General features: G+C 52.3%; 2 protein-coding genes across 2 annotated transcripts in view; one reads left to right on the top strand and one right to left on the bottom strand.

Moving 5' to 3' along the window:
- Window positions 1-604: 604 nt before the first annotated feature.
- CHADL (chondroadherin like) lies at window positions 605-3967 on the top strand. The gene is given in 5 exon segments (XM_009290008.1): window positions 605-763; window positions 854-1745; window positions 1748-2514; window positions 3227-3393; window positions 3742-3967. Coding segments are annotated over 5 exon segments (2211 nt in total).
- Window positions 3968-5991: 2024 nt separating this feature from the next.
- L3MBTL2 (L3MBTL2 polycomb repressive complex 1 subunit) overlaps window positions 5992-23385 on the bottom strand; it is an 18851-nt gene continuing 1457 nt past the window's right edge. The window contains exons 2-17 of the mRNA XM_009290007.1: window positions 21688-21955; window positions 21309-21442; window positions 20818-20941; window positions 19738-19817; window positions 18709-18826; window positions 18224-18358; window positions 17431-17519; window positions 15460-15691; window positions 14648-14727; window positions 13944-14048; window positions 12590-12737; window positions 11621-11703; window positions 9553-9787; window positions 8719-8784; window positions 7652-7774; window positions 5992-6786 (exon numbers count right to left, since the gene is read on the bottom strand). Coding sequence (XP_009288282.1) covers window positions 6677-6786; window positions 7652-7774; window positions 8719-8784; window positions 9553-9787; window positions 11621-11703; window positions 12590-12737; window positions 13944-14048; window positions 14648-14727; window positions 15460-15691; window positions 17431-17519; window positions 18224-18358; window positions 18709-18826; window positions 19738-19817; window positions 20818-20941; window positions 21309-21442; window positions 21688-21955 — 2130 coding nt within the window. The 3' untranslated portion in view covers window positions 5992-6676. The remainder of the gene's footprint in view (window positions 6787-7651; window positions 7775-8718; window positions 8785-9552; window positions 9788-11620; window positions 11704-12589; window positions 12738-13943; window positions 14049-14647; window positions 14728-15459; window positions 15692-17430; window positions 17520-18223; window positions 18359-18708; window positions 18827-19737; window positions 19818-20817; window positions 20942-21308; window positions 21443-21687; window positions 21956-23385) is intronic.

Below are 23385 nucleotides of genomic sequence, written 5' to 3'. Positions count from 1 at the left end.
AGCAGGGAAGCAGGGAAGCAGGGAAGCAGGGATTGCAGGGTAGGAGGCTTAGAGCTGGGACGTGACCAGGGTGGCAGAGATGGGACATTTGCAATTAAAAGAAAGGTGGCAGCTCAGAAAGCCAGTGTGATCACATCCCCTGGATAGCTATACCTGCTTGTCTTACAAAAAAACAGGCCTCAGTTATTGATATTGATACTCTGTATAGATCAAGACAATTTTATGCTAGTGTTATAAGAAGAAAAGGGGGGGGGGGCTGCTCCAAGCCAGCTCCCCACGAGTGACCCTGTGCTCCTGCCAAGCCCCTCGCAGGTCCTCCCAAACCTCCCTCAGGGAGTTTAGATAACCCGTGTAAAAGCTCTTTCCAAGTGGAGACCTGCTATCTGTGACCTTCACTTTTCATTCTTAAATATTTCTTTTCTCCTTCTTCCGCTCTTTTCCTCATTTATAACCTGTAAAATCACGGTGTGAGAGCAAGAGATGGTGAGACCTGCCCCACTAGTTGACAGCAACGGCCCCCATGGCACCCAGTGGGGGTGCATGGGAGCTTGGCCCCTCTCCTGGCCTCACTGCCATCTCTCCTTGGCTGCAGGTGCTCTCTGCCATGAGGCTGTCCTGGGCGCTTCTCCTGCTCGTGGCAGCCCTGGCACTGGAGGGGACAGCTGCCACCCGCTGCCCCACACCCTGTGTTTGCGACAACCTCCGCGCTCACGTCCTCTGCCTCAACGGGAACCTGATGGCCATCCCCAGCACCATCCCACAGGTGGGTAAAGGGACAGGCAGGGGATTGGGGGAAGAGGAGGTAGGGATGGCAGCCCTGGGGTAACTCAGTGTTTACTTGTGTGACTGACAGCTCACCAAAAAACTGGACCTTCAGGGCAACAGCTTCACGGTCATCCCCGTGGGAGCCTTCCTCGCCACCCCGTACCTCACGCACTTGGACCTGCAGCGCTGCAAGGTGGAGAGGCTGGAGGAAGGTGCTTTCCGGGGGCTGGGGAGGCTGGTCTACCTCAACCTGGCCTCCAACAGCATAGCCCTCCTCTACCAGGAGTCCCTGGATGGGCTGTCCTCTCTCCAGCAGCTCATCCTGGAGGGGAACCGCATCGAGGAGATCCAGCCGGGTGCTTTTGGCCATCTGGGGTCCCTCACTGTCCTCGACCTGAGGGCGAACGCCTTGGTTTACCTCCCAGACATGGTCTTCCAGGGTCTGCAGGTCCTCAGGTGGCTCCGGCTGTCCCATAATGCCCTCCATGTGCTGGGCAGCGAGGCCTTCACTGCCCTGCCCGCCCTGCGCAGGCTGAGCCTGGACCACAATGAGCTGCAGGCACTGCCCAGCGAGGCCCTGGCCAGGCTGGATGGGGTCACCCGGCTGGACCTGGGCCACAACCCCATCACCTACGTGGCCGAGGAGGCCCTGGCCATGGCCTCCCTGAAGCACCTCTCCCTGGACCATACTGCCCTCCAGGATGTGGCGCCCAATGCCTTTGCCCACAGCCCCCAGCTGCGCACACTGGACCTCCACGAAAACCAGCTGCGGGGGCTGCCGCCCCTGGCTGGGGCCAGGGGGCTGGTGAGGGTCAGCCTGGCCGGGAACCCCCTGCTCTGCTCCTGCCTCCTGCGCCCCTTCCACGACTGGCTGGCAAGGGCACGGGTGCAGGTGGAAGGGGCCTGTGCCGCACCCCCTGCCCTCCGTGGCCGGCCCCTTGACTCCCTGAGGCCCCCCGAGATGAGATGTGGCCACCCCCGTGTCCCCCCCGCCCTGTCACAGCACCAGAGCAGCCAAGGGCGGCCAGCAGTGGGCAGTGCCCCCAGGGATGCGCCTGCTCCCCCGATTTCCGGCACGGGTCCTGTGAGAACAAGGACCTGCGGAAGATCCCCTGGGGCTTCCCCAGGGACACCCGCCTCCTCGACCTGCGCCGAAATGCCTTTGGGACGGTGCCGCCGGGCGCCTTCCCTGGCCTGAAGGAGCTGGTGTCCCTCCACCTGCAGAGCTGCAGCATTGGGGCGCTGCGCCCTGGGGCGCTGCGGGGGCTGGAGAGCCTGGTCTACCTCTACCTCACCGACAACCGCCTCTCCACCTTGGCGGCCACTGCCTTCGAAGGGGCCCCGCAGCTGGCCTACCTTGACCTGGACCGCAACGCCTTCGCCCGCCTGCCCACGGGTGCCTTCCAGCTCCTGCCCAACCTCATCTCCCTCCACCTGCAGCACAACGCCATCAGGGAGCTGGCAGAGGGCGACCTGGCTGGGGCCGGAGGGTTGCGCTGGCTCTACCTTGCTGGGAACGCCATCGGGCGCATCGCCCCCACCGCCCTGGCTCCTGCCAAGATGCTGGAGAAGCTGCACCTGGAGGGAAACCACCTGGCAGAGGTGCCCACAGCATCCCTGTGGGGCCTGCCCGCCCTGAGCGAGCTGAAGCTGTCCCGAAACCCCATCAAGCGCGTGGGGGACAGTGCCTTCCTGCCGGTGGCCTCCAGCCTGCAGCACCTCTACCTGGACAACATGGGCCTGGAGCAGGTGCGCATGGTTGGGGACCTCCGAGGGGCAGGGGCACTGCAGGGCACAGCCATAGGTCCCATCTCATTCCAGCACCCAGGGCTGGTGGCCTCCACAGGGCCTTCTGAATGGATGTCCCCGAACTCCCAAGGCTTCAGGAGATGCTCCGTAGCCTGGCCAGAAAGAGACGTTACCTTGGGCTTGGCTGGAGTGTTGTCTCGCTCAAACCTATCCCCCAGCTGCCCCAGGACAGGCTTGCTCCCCCTGGTCCTTAAAGACACCCAGTTTCAGTGGGGTCCAGTCCATTCCCCAAACCACCCCCTTCCCCCAGCCCTGGCCGTATTTCTCCTGCTCTTACTACAAGCTGTCCTGTGGGACTTTTCACTGCTATTACCCTGAATTCCTCCATCCTCTAAAGAAAGCAGTGTTAGCACCTCTCATAAGGACCATTCACCTTTAACAGCGCCCAGGGATCACTCTAAGACCTCCTGCGCGTCACCTTCTTCCCAGGAAGATTGAGCAGGGTCTAGTGAGTCCCAAAACGTGACTGAAACGGGTTGAGTTAATTAACAGTCCCCAAGCACATGTGCTGCTGTTTAAAACAGCTCTTTCACTGGGCCACCAGGTTCAGGACAGGCTCTCTCAGCCCCTCAGGCTGATTATCAGTGCAAGGGCAGAGATTTGCTCCCCTGCCTCCATCAGGACCCCCCGACTCACCCTCGCTTCGTTGCAGATTTCCCCTGGTGCCTTCACTGGCCTTGGTCCCAGGATCAGAAGCCTCTACCTGGAGAGCAACAAAATGAGCCACATCCCCGACATGAGCAACTTCACGGGGCTGGATATCCTCAACCTGAGGGATGTGCCTTTCCACTGCGACTGCCAGCTCCTTCCTCTGCGCAGGTGAGTGCCATGAGGGGGGCACAGCCCCAGGGGACAACCCGGGGGACAGCTGGACCCTGCCACGCCAGAGCCCATGGCACACTGGCCATTTCAGGTCTTCTCCCACAGTGATGGAGATGGAGCACATGTCTATGTGCAACGATGGAAGTAGCCTGGGCTTTCCTGGTCTAGGGAAAGCGGCCACAAGCTGGGATGGGCAGATACTCAGATATTCACAGCTCCTCCAGGCGAGGCCCTGAGCAACCTGGCCTGGCTTTGAAGCGACCCGTGCCCACTCACGGGCATGGAGTTTTGCCCCTCCCTTCGCCCCGTCCCGTTCCTTTCCCTGATCTCCTGCCACGTTTCCAGGTGGATCGACAAACTCAACCTCCGCATAGGGGCCACCTGTGGGTCCCCTGCAGAAGCCCGGGGGCTGAAGGTGAAGCTTTCCACCACTTTCCAAACCTGCCCTGGCTGGGGCCGAGGCAAGGCTGGGGGAACCAGTCCTAACAAGACCAAGGCTGCAAGCAAGCCCAGCAAGAAAAAGAGATCAGGAAAATCACCAGCCAGAGGCTTCAAGAAGAGCAGAGCTTAGGAAACATGTGCAGGACACAACAAGGCCGTACCTACAGTCTGGTGAGAGCAGTTTTGCTGGATTTGTCCCCACCGCAGCGACGTGGATATTGCACAAGGTGCAAAGGAGAGAGCCTGGTGCCACCAGAGTGATGCCAATTTGCCAAAGATGCGGGGTTTGCTTTTGCAGGACACACAGAGGCACATTACCCTGGAAAGAACTAGTGCAAAAAGCTTCCGTAGTGTTTGCAACGCACTTTGATGACTCGAACAACAAAGCCAAATACTTGCTTTTTCTTCCCAACCTTCCCTTCAGCCATGCAGAAAAGCTGGAATCCACAAGTTTGTTTTTGTTTTTAAGAGTGCTGTGCTTTCACAGCTTCAGAAACAATTAAGGAGCCCTGAGCAGGACTGCAAACAGCACCGACGCAAGATCCTACACTGGCTCAAATCTTAGAGCAGAAAACTTAATTATCATCAGTGAAAACATTGCCTGAATTCCCAGCAGCTCCTCAGAATTAAAACTTAAGCAGATCAAAAGCTTTCTATTTCCTGCAAAATTTGATCGGTGGTTCCCACATCCCATTCATAAGCGATGTACCCAACCTATTCCCCACAGCAGCCCGGGGGGAACACAAGGCGATTCTTCTTTTTAAAGTCAGAAGTTTGTTCAAATTGGGAAGGCTTTAAAAGGTAAACACTTCTAGCTGTTAAATGACCATGCGGGGCATGGAACTGTTACAGCAAAAAAACAGGAGGAAGAAAGCCAAAGGCATTTGGAAATTACCATCCTATAAAGACAGGTGGCCCTACAAGCCCAGCTGTTCGACAAGGCTGGGGAAAGGTGGCAGCCCGGGAGGGAGGGGAAGAGAGAAACGCAGTGGCTTTGCCCTGAAATGGGATCCTCCCACATTAAGACATCTATTGCAAGCTGGTGATGGGCAGAGCTGCCAGGACGGGCAAGCAGACACGGGCAGGTGGGCAGGGGAACCCCCTTACGTGCCTTCAATAAAAATCCCACACCCCCCGCCACACTCACCCCATCATGGTTTCCCCGGGAGCCCAGGGCCCTCCCCGGGGTCAGTTAGGGATGGGCCGAGATGGCACAGCTCTCCTGCTCGGTTTGACAGACCCTCCACACTTCTGCTTGTGTTTCATTGCTCCCCAACGGCCTTTTCTTCCCGCTCCAGTTAAAGGCTCCATTTGCCTCTTTAGAAGGGAAGAGAGGAAGACCGCGTTAATTACTCCCAGTCTCTCCCCAGGGTTTTCTAGACAGCTTGCCAACTTTTTTTTTTTTTTTTTTTTTTTTTTTTTTTTTTTTTTTTTTTTTTTTTTTTTTTTTTTTTTTTTTTTTTTTTTTTTTTTTTTTTTTTTTTTTTTTTTTTTTTTTTTTTTTTTTTTTTTTTTTTTTTTTTTTTTTTTTTTTTTTTTTTTTTTTTTTTTTTTTTTTTTTTTTTTTTTTTTGTCATGAACCACTGTGCAAAGCAGGAACTATTTTGGCATCACAAGCTCTGGCCTGGAAGCTTGAAGGAAGCATGGCCAAGGCAGCCATTTCGTGGCCAAAGTGGTGTCCTGGGCAGCCACCATTTCCCTGTAGGGCCTGACAAGGCACTCGCCCTACAGCCGGCTGGGCCCCGCAGTGGCACTGACAGGCAGGGCACTTCCTCGCCTGCAGAAAGTTCACAGGAACTGGCTACAGGAGATTTAAAACTGTTTTTCATCACTGTTGCCATACTGACCTTTACGATTTCTGTCCTGAGCTTTGATGGCCAGTCTGGGGAAAGAGAGGAATGTTAAGTTTTGCCCTAAAACTGGAAATGGCGCCCCCCACCTTAAGTTATCTATTGCATTCTTGTGATATTCAGCCCTTACGCAGAACTGGCAAGTAGACAGGGGTGAGTGCACAGAAAAACCCTATTGCATGCCTCAAAACAACACCCAGAACACTGTTTACTTATACCCACCCACTTACAGCCCTCTTCTCTTCCCCATCTTGGCTAACCCTGGAATTTTGGTGACCCGTAAAACAATACACAAGCCTTTGGCCTCTTCCTCAAGTTTAATTCACAGGGCTTTAGGGTACAGATTGTAGATCAAATTTACAGTAGGACTGCTAAAAAATTAAAAAGTCAAACTGTGCACCATGTCCTCTGCAATTCTGGGCTCAAAAGCAAGCAATGATGACACTCGAAAAGGTCTCTTGCTCCCTCAAGAGGCACCATCACCCCTTTTTGGTGGTTTTTTTTTTTTTCCACCTCTTTCCACTCTTCCTGTCCTGACTTTCTTGGGGGGTTGCAGGGCCTAGACCAGGGAGCACAGCACCGATGTCCTACGAGGGCAGCCGATTTCCTGATGCATGTGACCTGCACACCATTCTCAGAGCACAGCTCACCACCTCCAGCCATGGCTGGGAACCCAAACTGCCCCTTCATTCCCTGGCAGCCTCTTTCCCCGTTGGGAGCTCCTGCTCGGAAAGGTGCCTTCAAAGCCAGGCACACACAACCCCAGCAGCCATCCTGGTCATGCTCCTCAGCACGCCTGCAGCCTTTCTGGAGTCCGTTTCCCAGGGCTTAAAATTACAAGTCTGGGGGAAATTTTCTTGCACACCAGGAAAGCAGAGTTGTGATGTTGCAGGGTGGTCTGCCTCAAAAAGGTCCATTGCCAGGACCTTCCCCAAAGAGCCACAAGGTGAAGCGCAGGCTGCTGTGGGCAGCTAAGGGGTACTCCACGATCAGTCTGTGACCTCCTGCTTTATGCTGCTGACAGGAACGGGAAGCTCTGTGGCTCCAAACTCTACTATCGAGGGGTCGATGGTTTCTTCCTTTACCTGCACGGCAATGACTAGCAAAAGACAGAAAGAGAGAGGGGAAAAAATAAGTAAGTAAAATCAACCCATGCTGCCTTGCTCTACCTGTAGCACCCCACAACCAGCTCTGTTCATGCAGACACTCAAAATGCCCCAGGTTTCCAGCCCTGTCTTGCCGGCACAAATCTATCCATGGTCACAGCAGCAATCAGGATGGGACTAAAACCTGGCAGCATTCAGCTACCTGCTCCCAAGAACAGCTTCTCCTACGGCTGAAGGAGGAAAAGCCAGTGTGGTCCATTCTCTGCCTGCCTGGGTCCACACAGGGGACACTAAACCTTTGTGAGCAATGGGGAACTTCATGAGGTTCCATCCCCACGTGCACAAAGCACCTCGCCCACCCTCTTCCCCAACACCCACTAGGGTTGGCAGGTGATCCAGCTGCTAGATGCTCTTCTGGTCACCACATCTCTTGGTCCTCAGCACGATGGGCTGTGTGCACATGCTGTGACAGCCCTTATAGGGACTGGGATGTGACAGCACACTTTTGACATGTCCATCTTGACTCTCCTCCCTAACTGATCTCACACAACCAGACTGCTCAGCAGGGCAGCCAGGCCCTCAGCAGGCATCAGCAGTATCAACATACCCAGCTATACTGGTGTCACCAAACCTCAGGAGGCAAAACCTCCCAGGGAAAGCCGGCAAAGGCTTTCTTCCACTCTCTCTGTCTCTGGAGGAGTGGGGAAGGGCATTTGTTACGTACTGCCTTTCCCTGCCTGGGGGCACCCATGACTTAACAGCCAAGAGGCAGCACAGGCCTTGTGACGGCCGGTGGCATGCAGGGCGTACACGAGAGAGTTGCATGTGGCTGCTGGGTAGAGTAACTCACTCCCTTACTCTCATCAGGTGCTGGCTCTGGCAAAGCCTTGCTGGCAGCTTTTGCTTCTCGTTTCGTCTTCGCGGTGGAAGGCTTCTTGACAGTCTGCTTGATGTTGCGGGTTTTGGCAGGCAACTTTTTTCCTTAACAAAGAAATAACAGAGCATGGGGAAAAGTGTGTTTCTTTTCCCCTGGAAAATCAGCAACCCTGCTCCACTGAGAAACCACAGGCCAGGGACCAGCACAACTGACCAGCAAGCTACATGGTCATTAGCTGCCAACTGGTTACTCAACAGAAATGGCCTACTGGAGAAAAACTCTATAGTCATCATCTCAAAATACGCTCCTCCGTGTTCTCCTTCATTAAAGGCAAGGCACTTCAGCGTGTGCTTAACTTCCGAGGAGCGGGTCCTGTTGGAATCAGTCTAGAGTCAGCTTTGCTTACCTGTCTGGGTCTAGTCCTAGGCAATGGGCATGGTGGCTCCAAGGCATGGACACTGTAGCATTAGTGTTTTCATTTTTAGCTGACGTTTTTATTTAGGTTGAACGTCTTTATATTCTTTAGTTGTCCTTTCCTCTCCACCCCCCAGGAAGGAATTTCTTGCCTTTCTACACATGATTTGCCACAGCTACTGCAACAATGACGACAACAACGACAAGATGAAACAATAACATGGTCCAGCCCCACTACTGGCCTCTTCAGCCATCTTAAGGCCTTCTTTCCCTCAGCACAAAGCAGGCAGGGTTGCTCTCCAGCTACCCTCCAGCTGCAGCAAACAATCTCCCTCCGACCACGGACACAGTGGGGAAAGCAGCACAACCTCACGCCTGGAAGCAAGCGCCATCTATACCTCGGCCAACAGAAAACAGACTGCAAAACAGATCCTTCCCACACACACAGCTCTCTGCTCTCTTAAGCAATGGGGGCAGTTAAGAAGGATGAAGCTGTGTTGTCAACCCACAGCTGCCTGAGGGCATCCACAGCAAGACAAGGCCTCTCTCCTGCTCTGACGGGACATGGACAGGGTTCCTCTAACTGGGCCCAGCCTGCGAGCGAGCGGGAGGGCACTAATCAAACATCACTCACTCTTCTTTCCATAGGGTTTCTTCTTCTTCTTGGGCACCTCCTTGGCCTTCACGGGAGTTGTGGGCTCTGTCATGGAGACGAGAGGGAAACGAAAGCCAAGTCCCATAACCAGTAGGTAACTGGGATGAAGTGACATAAGCGAGAAACAAGATACACCCGTCCCCCCGAGTCAACGCCCTCTTCCCGAGACAACCAGCTGAGGGGAAAGCAAGGCTCTAGCGCAGTTGCTGTCTGTGCTTCCAGGCGAGGGCCCAGGGTGGCAGGCTGGGGCAGCATAGGGGAGAGAGGCCCAGTAGAGATTTGGCAGGGGCAGTAAAGAAACAAGATTTGTAGCTTGGGATAAGAAGGAAAACATCTGCAAAGGCGAGGCAGTGGCCTCCCTGCAACACGGGAAGGAATAAACTCTTGAGAGGGATGCTCTTACCTTTTACAAAGTCAGAGAATTGATGAGAAAAGGGAGCAGGGGCCGAGCTCCCCCTGCTACCTGGCTGAGGTTGTAGGTACGCTTAGTAAAAGGGAGCTGTGCAGGGATAGGACCACCTGGAACTCTACCCGACTTCATCAGGAGCAATTCTCTGTTGGCGTGCAGGTGGGGGAACAGAGGGAAAATAGAGCCAACCTCAAATCTCAGGCTGTTTTCTCCCCACCACAGACTCCTCCCTCTGCCAGCTGCTAGAATGTGTGGCAGCAGAGGGAGACTTATGGTAGCTAGCGCAAATCAAGGAGGCAATTTTCTCCTCCCTACAAGGCCCAAAAAGGAGGAGCCACTCACAGAGCAAGAGGAAGGAAACCTTTGCCTCTAGCGTTAGAAACCACGGTCAAATCTTCACTCACCTGGAACAACAGGTGGTTGAAGCTGGTAGCCTGTCAGCTCGCACCACCCCACAGGATAAATGTCTGGAGACTCGCAGTCCACCCACTGGTCATACTCGTTGTCCCAGCCATCAAAATGGATGCTAAGGAGACGGTGAACTACACGCTTCACCGTGGCCACGCAGATGAGCCGGGGCTCCATCAGGTCCACTGCTTCCACCTTCATGCCTGCCTTGAAGCCGTGGTTTGGGCAGTCCTGGGTGCAGAAAAAATGAAAAAAGAAAACCCAAGGCCATTGCACCCAGTCCAAACCCACAGCCGGCCACCAGCAGCCTAGAACAGGCTTGCCTCCAGCTTAAAGCAAGCAGAGAGAGAACAAGCCCACAGTCACGCAACAGAACCAACCAGTCATGTAACAGAAGGGGGCACACATGAATAGATCCAAGGTCAGCTGTGTCCTTAGTGAATCTCAGCCCAGCCTTTAGAAACAAGATCCTGACCTCAGGGAAGCAGCAGGCAGCAGTTAAGGGACACCCAATCAACCCCATTAACCTGAGATAGCCCTGGGAAATCAGAAAGATCGGCACAGGCCCAGGTGCTGCAGCACTTTTGCTGATGCAAAGCAGACCCCCTCCACCCAAGTGCCAGCCACATGTCCACAGGCAATAAGCAGTGCAGAACCCACCAGAAGCCTGGAGCTCCTGGAAACACTAGAGAATCACAGGTCATGCTCAGAGGGACCAAGGTATCATTACATCCACAAAGGCATGACACTGCTGGTCCCAAGCAGCCAAACAGGGGCTTTACTTGGAGAGCACACACTTTCGTGCATTGGGCTCTCCTTAGAAGTGCTGACTGGAAGCAAAGAGCAGCCCAGTAGAGACACTGGATATCATCTACCCTGACTTCAGGAAGGCTTTTGACACTGTCTCCCATAAGATCCTCATAGAGAAGCTGATGGAAGTATGGGCTGGGTGATGACAGTGAGGTGGATTGAAAACTGGCTGAGTGGCTGGGCCCAGAGGGTGGTGATTAGTGGCATGAAGTTGAACTGGAGGCCAGTAATCAGCAGTGGGTCAATACTGTGTCCAACCCTGTTCAACATCTTCATTAATTATCTGGATGACATGACAGAGTGTATTGTCAAACTCAGCAAGTTTGCTGGATACAAAACTGGGAGGAAAGACTGATAAAATAGAGGGTTGTGTTGCCATCCAAAGGGACCTTGACAAGCTGAAGAAATGGTCTGACAGGAACCTCATGCAGTTAAACAAAAGGAAATGTAAAGTCCTGCACATGGGGAGGAACAACTCCAGGCACCAGCACATGATGGGGGCTGAGAGGCTGGAAAGCACCATGGCAGAAAAGGACCTGGAAGTCCTGGTGAACACCAAGTTGAACATGAGCCAGCAATGTGCCCTTGGGACAAAGAACGTTAATGGTAACCTCGGCTGCATTAGGAGGAATGTTCCCAGCAGATCAAGGGAGGTGATCCTTCCCCTCTACTCGGCACTGGTGAGGCCACACCTGGAGTGCTGTGTCTAGGTCTGGGCTCCCCAGTAGGAGAGAGACATGGACATACTAGAAAGAGTCCAGCAAAGGGCCACAAAGATGATGAGGGGACTAGAGCATCTTTTATATGAGGAGAAGCTGAGAGAGCTGGGACTGTTCAGCCTGGAGAAGAGAAGGTTCAGGGGGATCTTATCGATGTATGTGAATATCCGAAGGGAGGTTACAAAGATGGAGCCAGGCTCTTCTCAGTGGTGCCCAGGGACAGGGCCAGAGGCAATGGGCACAAACTGAAACACAGGAGATTCCCTCTGAACATCAGGAAACACTTTTTACTGTGAGGGTGTCTGAGCACTGGCAGAGGTTGCCCAGAGAGGTTGTAGAGTCTCCATCCGTGGAGATATTCAAAAGACATGGTCCTGGGCAACCAGCTCTAGGTGACCCTGCTCGAGCAGGGGTGTTAGACAAGATGACCTCTAGAGGTCCCTTCCACCTAACCGTTCTGTGACAGCCAGAGCTCTTTTGCTCCTCCTTGCTGACTGCAAGGATCCCTACACCTCTTCTTCCTGGCAGCACTCACTGTGTTGAAGAGCCGTGCTGGAACAGGTCTTGATTTAGTCTTTTCCAGGTAACTTTCCCAGTTGAAGGTCTGTGCATCTTGCCCTGCAACAGGAAGAAATGGTCAGCGGGAAAAAGGCAGTCACTGGGCAGACCAGCTGGGAGAAAAGGCAGAATAGGCATGAAGGAGGCATAGCAACTGGTTGCAAAACAGTTTCATTAACCAGCCTGATCTTTGACATAAATCTAGTGCACAGATTCCATGGCAGTCCAGCACCCCCCTCCAGCGGGCAAATACTGAAAAGTGCAAGCTGCAACTCTGAACACCTGTGCCAGTGACATATCCAGACCACAGAAAAAGGTGAGGAGAAGCAGCACGCAGGAAGAAGTATGTTCAAAACACACCACTAAGACTAATCTTTCTCCCACCAGCAGGAATATCAAAGGAAGACAGAATAGCACTGCACAAAAGTGCTGCAACACAGAAATTCAGAGCAGGCCTTTTTGGGTACGGCCAGATGAGGTACTAAAACCCTCTTAGGGTGATTGCCTCTCAGGATTTTGCAGAAATATTGGTCTCAGATTTATTCATACAAGAAGAATAGAGGTGACTCCTGCCACTTAAGCACCGAGTCATGCAGCAATGGCTCTATTTATCCCTTCCACCCTCCTTGTCCTTTAAACCTTTGATTCTGTTCAGTCTGGGGATCATACACCTCTCCCACTGATCCACCAGGAGCTAACCACCATGCCATTAATGCCTTCTGGAGATGTCACTTCCTTCCATAAAGAAGGAACATAAAGTACCAAGACTTGGTATATGGGCAGAGCTCAAATGGACTGGTTCTCTGAACCAGCCCTATCTCCCTGAAAAACAGGTAGATTGGCACCTTGTGGTTTTGATTCATCTGAACCTGACACCCCTCAGAAAAGCACAGCCCAGCAGATTCTGCATGCAGGTTTGTACCACAGGGCAGAGTCCAAATCTCACCTTTTGGAGGGGTCAGATCGATGCTGTTCTTCTGACAGAAGTTGACAGGGAAGATGGCGTGTGAGGAGGCATGATAGCAGAACCAGTCAGAGCCATCAGCAGACGTGGCTCCATCAATGCTGATCATGAGATACCCGTCCAAGAGGACCTGAGATGGGAGTGAAGGGCATGAGTGTAGAGCTTCACTTGCTCTAAAGCCTCTCCTCTCAAAGGATCCTCCTAAGAGTCCCCGCAGATGGATCACAATTGCCACTAGATAGTAAAATGCAATGTTATATGCTCCAGGGCATGCAGTAGCTTCTCCTGATATGTTAGTCAACACAAGCTAATCCCCAAAGCAGCAATTTCTGCAGGACTGGGACCAACACTAACAGCCTTGTGAAAAGGACTCAGCCATAAACGGTCAGGAGCTCTGTTCTCCCTCAGAAACAGACTTTATTGGCAGCCCAGAGACCCTCTACACCAGCCAGGTCATGAATTTGTTACTGGGCAGAAGGGAAGGGCACCACCTTCAGATTTGCCACTTCCTGAACAGCAACAAGACTTGTCCCATCCTGTCACTCACTGGTAATTGGTGCCTACCAAATGCGATAGGCATGTCTGCCCCAACCTCTTCACATTTTCAAGCAAAGGCTGAAGGGAACATTTTACAGACACAAAGAGCTTTCCTAGCATCCCCCTGCCAAACCCCAAGTGTCAAAGTCCTCTGATCGGGTTCCACGAGGGCAACCAGCTTCTTGAGGGAGCAAGAAAAGCCCAAGTCGATGCTATGCTTTAGGACATGCAACACACCTCACTGAGGAAACCTGACCAAGCAATTTACTTCCCACCACTAGCACAGGAGTCACTACCACCTCATCAAGAGAGATTGCAGGAGACACATCCATCCTCAGCTTCCTACACCAGTAAATGCTGCCCATACAGACAGACCCCATTCCCCACACAGAGGTCACCCCACAACTCTTCCCCTCTCCTTTCTCTCCTCAGGGCAGCAATACAGAGGCCTCTCTTTATGCACTCCAAGAACTGGAGAACAAGTCTTCCCTACTGCATGCCTAAGGGTGAAGGAAGGGTGGTTGCCAGTCACACACACTGGACAGTTAGCTTGCAGACCAAGCATGCTCATCTTCATGCTGTCCACTTAGGCACATGTGGACAACTGCTGGTCTCATCAGCTTCTCAGACCTCTGAGGTAATGCCCCAATTCCCTCCACACACCAGTTGCCTCTCTCAACAGCCCTCTCCTCTCCCTCATGCAAAATCCTACCCAGTCTTAGTCATTTGCAAAGGCCTGAGGAGAGACTGGGTTATCTCAGGTAAACACAGTAGACCCCCTTCTGCCCACTGAACTTACCTTGCAAACAGTGGCCACACAAATGTTGCCCAGATTCAGGGGGTCAATGGCCTCCAGTTTCATGCCTTCCTCAAACCATCCACCTTCAGCATAGACAGCTCGTACCTAAGGGAGACTCTGGTATACTATGTGCTGTCAGGCATATGGGACAGCCCCATCCCAACACCAGCCACACCAAGTGCAAACAGGATTAGAGCTTCTTTACTTGGCTCAACCCAAGCTGGGAGGGGAAAGAAGAAAAATGACAAGAAATACGAAGAGGCAGCCAAACCAATGCTGTGTTTGGGTCAGCAATCTCCTGCCAAGCCTCTGGTCAGAGAGCCAGGCCCAGCACTCAGCCACTGCTCCACAGCAAAGCAAGCCTTCTTCTCATCTCAGTCCTTACCAGTATGATCCAGCCTCTTGTCTGAACCGGTCTCTCCCATGCAATCATCTTCCCTCTCCAACTCAAAGTTCCAAGCAACTGCTCGCCCTTCAATTGAGTACCTCAATCTGTCATTGTCTTTTAGTTCTTCCATCTTTCTATTTTGACCTGCCTGTGCCCAACCACAGCCTTGACACCCCAAACATCTTACTGCCCTATAGCTGTAAGAGACAAACGAGCCATCCTCAACAACCCACACAGCAGCATATATACCCAAGGAAGGAAGTGGTATCATTGCTTCCTTTGCTGTGGCCAACACAGAAAGGCAGAAGCGTCCTACCTTCTTAAACAGATAGGGGACAGCATCACAGTAAATCTTCCGGAAGGTGGGATGGTTTGCCATGTCACTGCGTTTTTCTTCTGTGAGGAATGGAAGAAACAAAGAGAGGTAAGAAACCTGCAGCAACTGCAGTAAGAAAACACACTGGCTATTAATTATCTGGTGAGAGCTTAGCAGCTATAAGAGCTAGATCAGAGACCATGACAAGAGTAATAAAAAAAAAAAACAAACCCCAAACAGGTCAGTCCCTCTACACCTTTCCATAACATGGGCTGTGATGCAGGGCTTGCTTAAAAGCAGATGGATGATCTTTCTGAGCGCTAGTGATAACACCAGTGATAACACCTCTACATGCAGCTGTAATCACCAGGGAGAGGCAGCAAGGAAGGGAGACACAATCAAAAGGATCAGCAGGTCTTGTTTTTTATGCCAGTCTAAGCTGATCAAGAATTCCTCTCTGTAAAGTCCAGAAAAAACACAATCTGACAGCATCCTGTCTTACAGAAGCCAGCATGAATTTCCTCAAAAAGACTAGAAACACCTGTGATGTTGCAGACTCTGCATTCTCACACTGTGGGGATAGACTACCTGCTTCAGGTAAGAAACCCTACACTCCCCCGTCCCGACCTGTGGCAGCAGATCGCTGGGCTTTTATCTATGTGGGGGAAAAGCAGACAACACAACTGCGCAGACCTTATCTGTCAGGTCCTGAGGCAGCTGCCTGGCTCCCCGCATGTCAAGACTGGTGTCAACAGCAGGGCCCAGGCATCTCATAGCAAATTAAAAGATGCTTGTGGTGGCCTGATCCCTACCTGTCTTCTTCATGCTGTGGCCCACTCTCCGTGACCAGCCCACAGGATGGATGAGGGGACTCCACATGTGGCACCAGAAGTCATCATCGCTGTCGCCATCCTCATAGAGGAGTCTCAGTCTGCCCCCAATCACCGTGTCCACCACTGCCATGCGCGTCCGGGACACATGGTTCTTATCCACCACCTCCACCCGCATGCCCTGCCGGAACGGGTACTTCATGCTCTCTGCCATCTGGCAACAACCAACAGAGGAGGTGAGATCAATCGCAGTTGATGTTTTCCTTATCCAAACACTTCAGAGAACAGCTTTCCCCACAGACATGCAGGCCAACCCCCTACACTGCCCAAAGCTGACTGGGAGACACCTCTGGGAAGGGATGCATGGAAGGATAGGGAGCTGCCAGCCCCACACATGCCAGCACAGTTCGGCACATGCACCCTAAGTCTCCCCTGTCCTGTGGGCCTGTAACAGCTACCCCCACCCTTGCCCAGCAGCCGTGCTCAGCCAGTACCTTGTGTGAATGTTCTGAGTGTGAGAAACAGATGTCAATTCTGTTCAGTAGGAACTGAGTAGGAATTGCGTGCCTTTTTGTCATGAAAGAGACCATAAGGGTTTCAAGGCTGGAAGCAGTTAGAGGTGTAGCTTCTCAAAGGGCAACAGGATTTTCAGTTGACTTCAAAAGAGATCAGGCTCTTTTTATTCTGATCAGAGGTTGAGCAACATGATGATCTATCTGCCAACTCCACCTCCAATGCCAGAGTTACTCTGCAGACTGACCCAAAGGTGCAGGCACATGAAAAGAGCCACTGGCTGCCTTCTGATTTTTTTTTTTTTTTTTTTTTTGGAGGCCCTTCATTTTGCTTAAAAGCCCTGGTGGGGTTTTTTTTGGCTGTGTGGGGTTCTGTGGTTTTTTTTTTTTTTTTTTTTTTTCTGAGAGACCTTCAGTTTGCTGATACAGCCTAGTCCTACTCATCCACAAATACCCAAAGGTGTTTATAGGACACCTGACATTTTGGCACTGGAGATCCCAGAATACTGTACAGCAACTAAGAGCCACAGCTCAAAACAGACGCAGACATCCAAAATAGCCTACATCTGAATCCAGAAGAACTTTTAAGGGACGATTTTCCCCTTCCACCTCCTGTTCATTAGGTGGGAGTGGAGATGCTGGGGGGAGAAAGCTACTGACAACATCTGTTTCCCTCTACCACTTCCCTTCCATGGCATGAGCTCTCAGCTACAAGCTGTGGCCTAGCTACGAACATCCTCTCAACTTTCTGAGAAGCAACAAGGGAAACACCAGCTACATCAAGGTCTCCAGCTCTGTGTCACCAATTACCTCACACACAGGAAAACCCATCACCTGCCTTCCCTGCCAGCTGCCTCTGGGACTGTCTTCCTTATCTGTGGTTTACAAAGTTACCAGTGACAAAAGAGTCTATTCTCCCTGACAAGGTCTAACCTCAGTGCAGGCTACACAAAACAACCACAAGAGCTATAAAGCTGGCAAGGCCACGGCACCGCTACTTCCATGCATTTTGAGGGAGCCTGCACCCCTCTCAATCCCCACAGACTGCTGTGCTACCAATGCTGAAGGCAAAGGTTTTTGACTCTCAGAGCCATTCCCCAGCACTGAAACAGGGCAGGGAAAGGCCAGGTTGGAGCTGCATTGGCCTCTCCCTCCAGCAAAAAAACAAACTCACCCCCAGTATTTTCCAGCAGAGGTTGACGTGACAGCAGCTTTTAAAGCCCATCTATGACCCAAAGGAGAAACAGTTGTGCTGACAGGGCATAGGGGCTGTGCCATTACCTACAGCATCATGACAGGTGTCTCACTGCCCCTGTCCTGCCCAGGTTTCGAGGGGACACACAGAGGAGTTGCACAGATCAGAACCAGAAGAGACATGTTGCGCACACGTCTTGGCTTCGGCTTCATTTCCACACATAAAATGACAGCCTCCCACATTTACCTTGATGTGGAAATCCACTGGGATGGTCCTGGCTCCAACCAGTTTTTTCATGAGGTAACTTCTCCAGTCAGTGTACTTGGCATGGATAGCTAGATACGCACAGGGGAAAAAGCACATCTTTATGACTGAAGGAATTACAGCACCACACTACACCTTTCTTCCTCTCCAAGAGTCCATCTGCACTAAAAGGCCTTCTTCACATTCAGATCCTGTACCTGCTCTCAGGCAGACCCTGTTCTGCAAGCTCGCCCCCACAACTGGCTGCAAGGGATCACCATTACAGAATGGACTGGGCCAAGCAGACACCCAACTCCACTGATCTAGATGTGGAAGTGGTATTAGAGCAAGAACATGCAAGCCATACCAAGCAAATCTCAGCTTGCTGGAATTCTGCTAAACTGGCATCCCTCTCCTAACTGCTAGCTGAGCAGTGACTGGATCCAGTGCGCTCCCCAGAGACACTGTCCAGGATGTAGGACCAAAAAGTTCTCCCAAAGGTTAAGCCTAGCCACCGTGTGAGTCAGAAGGAGGAACAGCCACCTGCATTAGCCTCTGTCCATAGGTCTGACACCAGCTCTGCATCCAGCACCCCCAGGGTCAACCACAAGGAGACACAGAGGGAGCAGTCCAAGCAGTCTCCAGCTTCCCAAAGAACTAACTGTTCCTTGTAACTCAGAGCACAAATGGAGCTGTGGTCCCACGTACAGTGGGAGCACCTGTCCCACTATGCTGAGTATAAACCAAGGCTCCCCCATGCCCAGGCACGTGCTGACCCCTCTCACCCCACACTCACTTTGTGGTGGTACCAGGATTTTGCTGTTGATGGCGCACCAGCCTATGGGGTGAATATCCACTGTGCCCAAATTGCACCAGAAGTCATGGCCAGCATCATTCTCAAAGCCCTCATATCGCAGAAGGGCCCTGTACCCTGCCAGGACAGAGCAGACAACCAGAGAAAGGCATTAGAGGCCAAGAATTTCTCCTCTCTCTGTTGGGCACCACAGGCTTAGTCCCCACAGCATGGCCTTCAGAGCTCTGCATAGGTTATCAGAGCTTCTCCAGCCATCCTGGAGGCAGAACCGTCCTCGCAAAGAGCCCAGCAACCAGATGCTGGTTTCCTCCCACCCCTGCACCATGGTATTTCCTGTTCCAAAATCTCTCAGCAGTTGCAGAGCTCCAAAGAGCTGATGTTTTACTTGACCAGCTACACTGGGCTCTCTAAAGCTTCCCTCAGAGGTTAGCCATCCCCAGCTGTTGGGAATTACATTGGAGACATACCTACAGTCTGGATGACAGATGCAATCCAGTACACGCGGCTGGGGAGCACGGCATCACTGTTCAGCACTTCCACTTTCATACCTTTCACCACATCATCCCACTGATCAAAGAGTGGCACCTGAAGGATTGAGGCAGCCATGTTGGCAAAGGGACGTTGACAGTTAGAGCAGGGCTCAGGCCCTTGTTCTAGCTTTGAGAGATATGTTTTAGGCAGCTACACTTTCACCTTAGGCCCAGGTTTGCATGCCTCACCCTTCCTATATGTGCCAACAGTTTGAAATGCAACCGAACTGTCCCAGCATCTCACTGGGGTGTTCACAGAGGATCCCAAAAGGCAGAACATTGTATAGCAACACTTAACTATTTCAATGCCAGCTGTCCTATTATCCCAAAGTAGCTGCTGCCATTCCTCTCTGGTATCAAAATCCCTAACCATCAAACTGCCGTGTCTTCCTGACCTATCCTCAATAAAAACAAAATTTTGTTAGTATTATCACAGATCACAACTCAAAAGGAACATAACAAGTGAGTCTTAATACACAGAGAGGCCGGGGCTGCTATAATACCTAAGAACTGCCATTCTTCCACATATCTGCCTCGGCTACTTGGCCCACAAGGATTGCAAATCAGCATGACAGGAACCAGACATGCTGGAGGGGCAGCTACTGCCAGGCCCACATAAGCTGAGTTCCTCCCTGCACATCACCCTGGGCTGTGCTCACCCACACAAACTGCAAAGGCAACTGGGAGCTTTCCGCTATACCCCCGACTCAGAATTAATTCTGTCCCCAGCCAGCACTGGGCCATCACCACCAGCAGTGCTTCTACCAAGTCCCTCTCTGCTTCCTTCCCCAAAACTCCAGGTCCCTCTGCGGGACTCCCATTCTTAGCTAAGAGGCCCCAACTTCTTTCCTTGCATCAGCTAGGGCTTAATAACCAGCTCCCCAGGTCTCTCCCCACCGCTTGTCACAGGAGTACAGGAGAGCCCCCATGCCTGCGCACTGCGAGGCACAGCAAAGAAGAACTCACGTGTTTGAAGCAGCTGACAGGAGCTGCCTTGAAGCCGTGCTCCTGCAGATACTTTCCCCAGTCAAAGCCCAGGACGAGTGCTACAAGCAGACATGAGACAAGAAAATCAGGTGAGATATAGAAAAGGCACAGAGTGCTCAGATAACTCTGGACTATAGCTTGCAGCCACATTGTGGCCTGCTCTGGGACAGAGCCCTCTGCCTCAGCACACAGGGACTCTGCGTTCCAGTGCATTTTCCCTGGTGGGGAACTAGATCCTACGAGTGCACAGGAACCAGCCCCCGCAAGAGGCACAATATATTATTAATCAATCCTTGCTGTCACTTGCTTTTGGGGAAGGGGCGGCAGGAGGGGCAAAAAAAGGGGTCAAATCCAGCCCAGGGCTCAAGCACTCCAGGGAGAGTGGAGGCTGTATCCTGTCAGCGCTAAACCACTTAGCAGCTCTGCCTCTCAGCAGCAACACTGCAGGGTCGTATCAGCAGTGCTTGCTTCCCCAGAGGGTGCTAGGAAAATCAGAGTGAAGCACTGGGATATTAATCCCACAGTCACTCCTGATCCAAGGCTACAGCTCTGCTCCAGCAGCAGTCTGCTCAGGGATCAATTCCTGCTGCCACCCCCTGGGGCTCACTTTTGCCCTAACAGAGCAGCTTGCTACTCCTTCAGCTACAGTGACTGGTTGTTCGTCAAGTTGATCAGTGAGTGACTCAGGTTAAATATAACTCCACAGGCAATTAGGCAGCGAACAGCTGGGAGCAGCAGGATACCTTTAAGTCAACTTTGCCAACAGAAGTCAGCACCTCATGGGACTGTGACTACAGAGCTTACGCTCCAGGCCAAGTTGCACCAGGAGCAAGGATGAGGCTGCGACAGCGGATGGGCAGGAACCCACCAGGGCTCCGTTAGCACTGGCAGGGAGAGACGTATCCTGCCAGCCTGTGTCAGAGTGATCCACACACATCCTTTCAGTACAAGGCAGTGTACCAGAGAAGAGGAAGCGTAGGCTGTAGACCTTACAGCCCTCCAGGTGTCCCCATTTCTGTGGCTCTAATAGCTGCTTCTCCTCACGCCTCCTACACTCACCATCCTGGCCTGTCAGTGTCCCATCTGCCAGCTGCCCTGTGCCCTGCGAATGGAGGAAGGCCCCAATCTTGGCTGACCAGGCTGCCTTGTGCAGGACTTTAGCTTTCTTCGTTGGTGGCTTCCCCTGCAAAAGAAGGAACATTAGGAACCGTAGTGGCACAGGAGAGGAAGCCAGTCCCTGCAAATGGCCAGCAGGGCACGCATCTCTTCCTTGGGGTGATTTTCAGGTCACTACAATTTTTACTAATGCTCACAGGAACAAGAAGAAACAGCAGATAAAATATCAATGTGTCCTTCCGCAGCTTCTAGGGAGCACCACCTTTCAGCTGGCATGCGTTCTCTGTGGACTTCAGGCAGGAAGAACAAGCCACTGGTAATGGCAGTCTGATCTTTAACTAGAGAGCAACCATGCACCCCTGCATACACGCACATTCTGCTCCATCCCCAGGGAAGAAGGAAGGGTTTTGGAAGAAGGAAGGGTTTTGACTCACCTGCAGTCTGGCCAGGATGCTGGCCTTCTTGGAGTTTGAGGAGTAGCTTCTGGAACAGGAGACGCTGCAGAAACGTTTGGTCTTAGAGAAGAAAGCCTCCCTGGTGCCCACAATCCCACACATCTCGCACACAGCTGAGAGAAGGAAGGCACAAAAACGTGAGCAGTTGGCAATGTCGAGGCACTACAAGGACAGAGCTGAGCCCAGGTAACCCTCATTACACATAGCAGCTCCCCCACACAGCCTAGAAAATGCAGTCTCAATCCAGTGCTGCTCCCAAAGCATACTAAAGGTGCAGTCATACATCCTTCGGCTCCCCTAGCCCTTGTTCTTTCCGTCACACACATGCTTTAGGTAGAACAGGCAGGCAGTGCAGTACCTGGCTCGGAGCCGCTGTCCTCTGTGAGCCGGCCTGTGGATGGCTGGTGCACAGGAGAGGTCGGAAGCTCTCCAGCTTCCCGGTCTGCCACCTCATCATCACTAGACTCATCCAGACAGGAGCTGCTGTCGCTGCCCATGCTGCTGTTGTAGCTCCGGAAGCTGTCATAACCCCCAAAGATGTCCAATTCATCATCCTCCTCATCGTCATCGCCTCCCTCCTCCATCCGCTCCAAAGATGAAGTCTTGTGGCAGAAAGTAGACACCAACTGAAAAAAGAGTCAGTCTGCTTTAAAACAGAGATTTTACACCACACCCCACAACAAGCCTGCCTTCACAGCTGGGGGGCCTCCAGGAATGGGGAGAGGCCTCGAGGTGAGCAAGGAGTCCACTTAACAACCCCAAAGGCAGGAGTCTGATTCCCTAGCAGGGAAGCTATCCTCCCTGCAGCAGAGCCCTTTACAGGCTGCATTCTGCTTCCTAAAAGCAAATGAACAGCCACGGAGCTGCAGTTACGTAGAAAAAAGTTTGAGGAACATGGAAAGAATACAGGGAACTACACTACCGTGCTGACGAAGACAGAGGAGACTGTGTCCTTCCAGGCACTGTCTCTCCCAACAACTGCACAGCAGTGCAAACACCATCAACATTAAAGTCACCACAAACTTCCAGTGCAGAGCACAAAGCTGCACACTCTGGCCACCATAGCTCACAAGACCAGTACAGCCTGGATGTCAACAGGACAAACACAACTCCGGAGAAGGTTCATGTTCTTTGGAAACTGCATAGTCCACAGCTGACCTCAGTTCAGAAGCTGTATCAGCAGGACAACAGAACAAGATTTGTTAAGAGTTTTTCCCTACAACCAGATGTCTCCACAACTAAACATCTTCACTAGCACTTCATACTTGCTGTTACAGCAAGAGAGCAGAGAGGCAGTGACTGAAGAAAGAGCACAGAAATCCAGTGACTGTTTCTCAGACTAGAAGAATCTTGAACCGGGCTCCAAATAAGCGCAAAAGAAGCTGGGAAAAGGTGTTAGCAACTCATGAAAGAGCAGCAAGAAGTCAGCATCAGCACAGGGAGTGATGGAACAGAAAGGCAGATTAGAACAGCCACATGAAGCACCAGGATACAATTGTTCATCCAAGCGGGCAGCAACAGAAGATCAGCAGCAAGTCCATCACCTTCCAGTGCTAAATTCCCTCCGATCCTGATTCCTGGGTACTATCATAGACACATGAACAGGAAGATCAGACTTCACTCATTGCTGTCTCCCCACATCCTCCCTGGCTTTCACACAAAACAGACCCAAGGTACCCAGGTCGTTCCCTGAAGACAGTTGCTCTCCTACAGATCCACATCCTCAGACAGCATTCCTGACGCCTGAACTCCTCAAAAAAAGCACGTTCATCTCTTTTTTGCCCCTTTCTGGGGATGCACCTTCCTTCAGCTCATAGGAAGTAAGCATCTTTGGATCGTTACTCTTCCACCAAACACGAATGAAACTTGCGGACATGTTACAAGTTCCCAGGGCTGACGAGCAAGGACAGCACCACCCACAAGCTCCTATGAGAGGCGACGTGGACGCAGAGGCCCATCCCGCCCGGGTCAGACCCATCATGCCCTCCAGCACCAGCCCGGCGCCCAGCCGCACGGGGGCGGGGCAGACGGCCACGCCGGCAACCACAACACCACG

The sequence above is a fragment of the Aptenodytes forsteri genome, unplaced genomic scaffold (genome assembly GCF_000699145.1).
Source record: "Aptenodytes forsteri isolate BGI_AS27 unplaced genomic scaffold, ASM69914v1 Scaffold284, whole genome shotgun sequence".
Taxonomy (NCBI): domain Eukaryota; kingdom Metazoa; phylum Chordata; class Aves; order Sphenisciformes; family Spheniscidae; genus Aptenodytes; species Aptenodytes forsteri.
The sequence above is the reverse complement of the archived record's forward strand: the minus strand, read 5'-3'. Positions and strand labels throughout refer to the sequence as shown.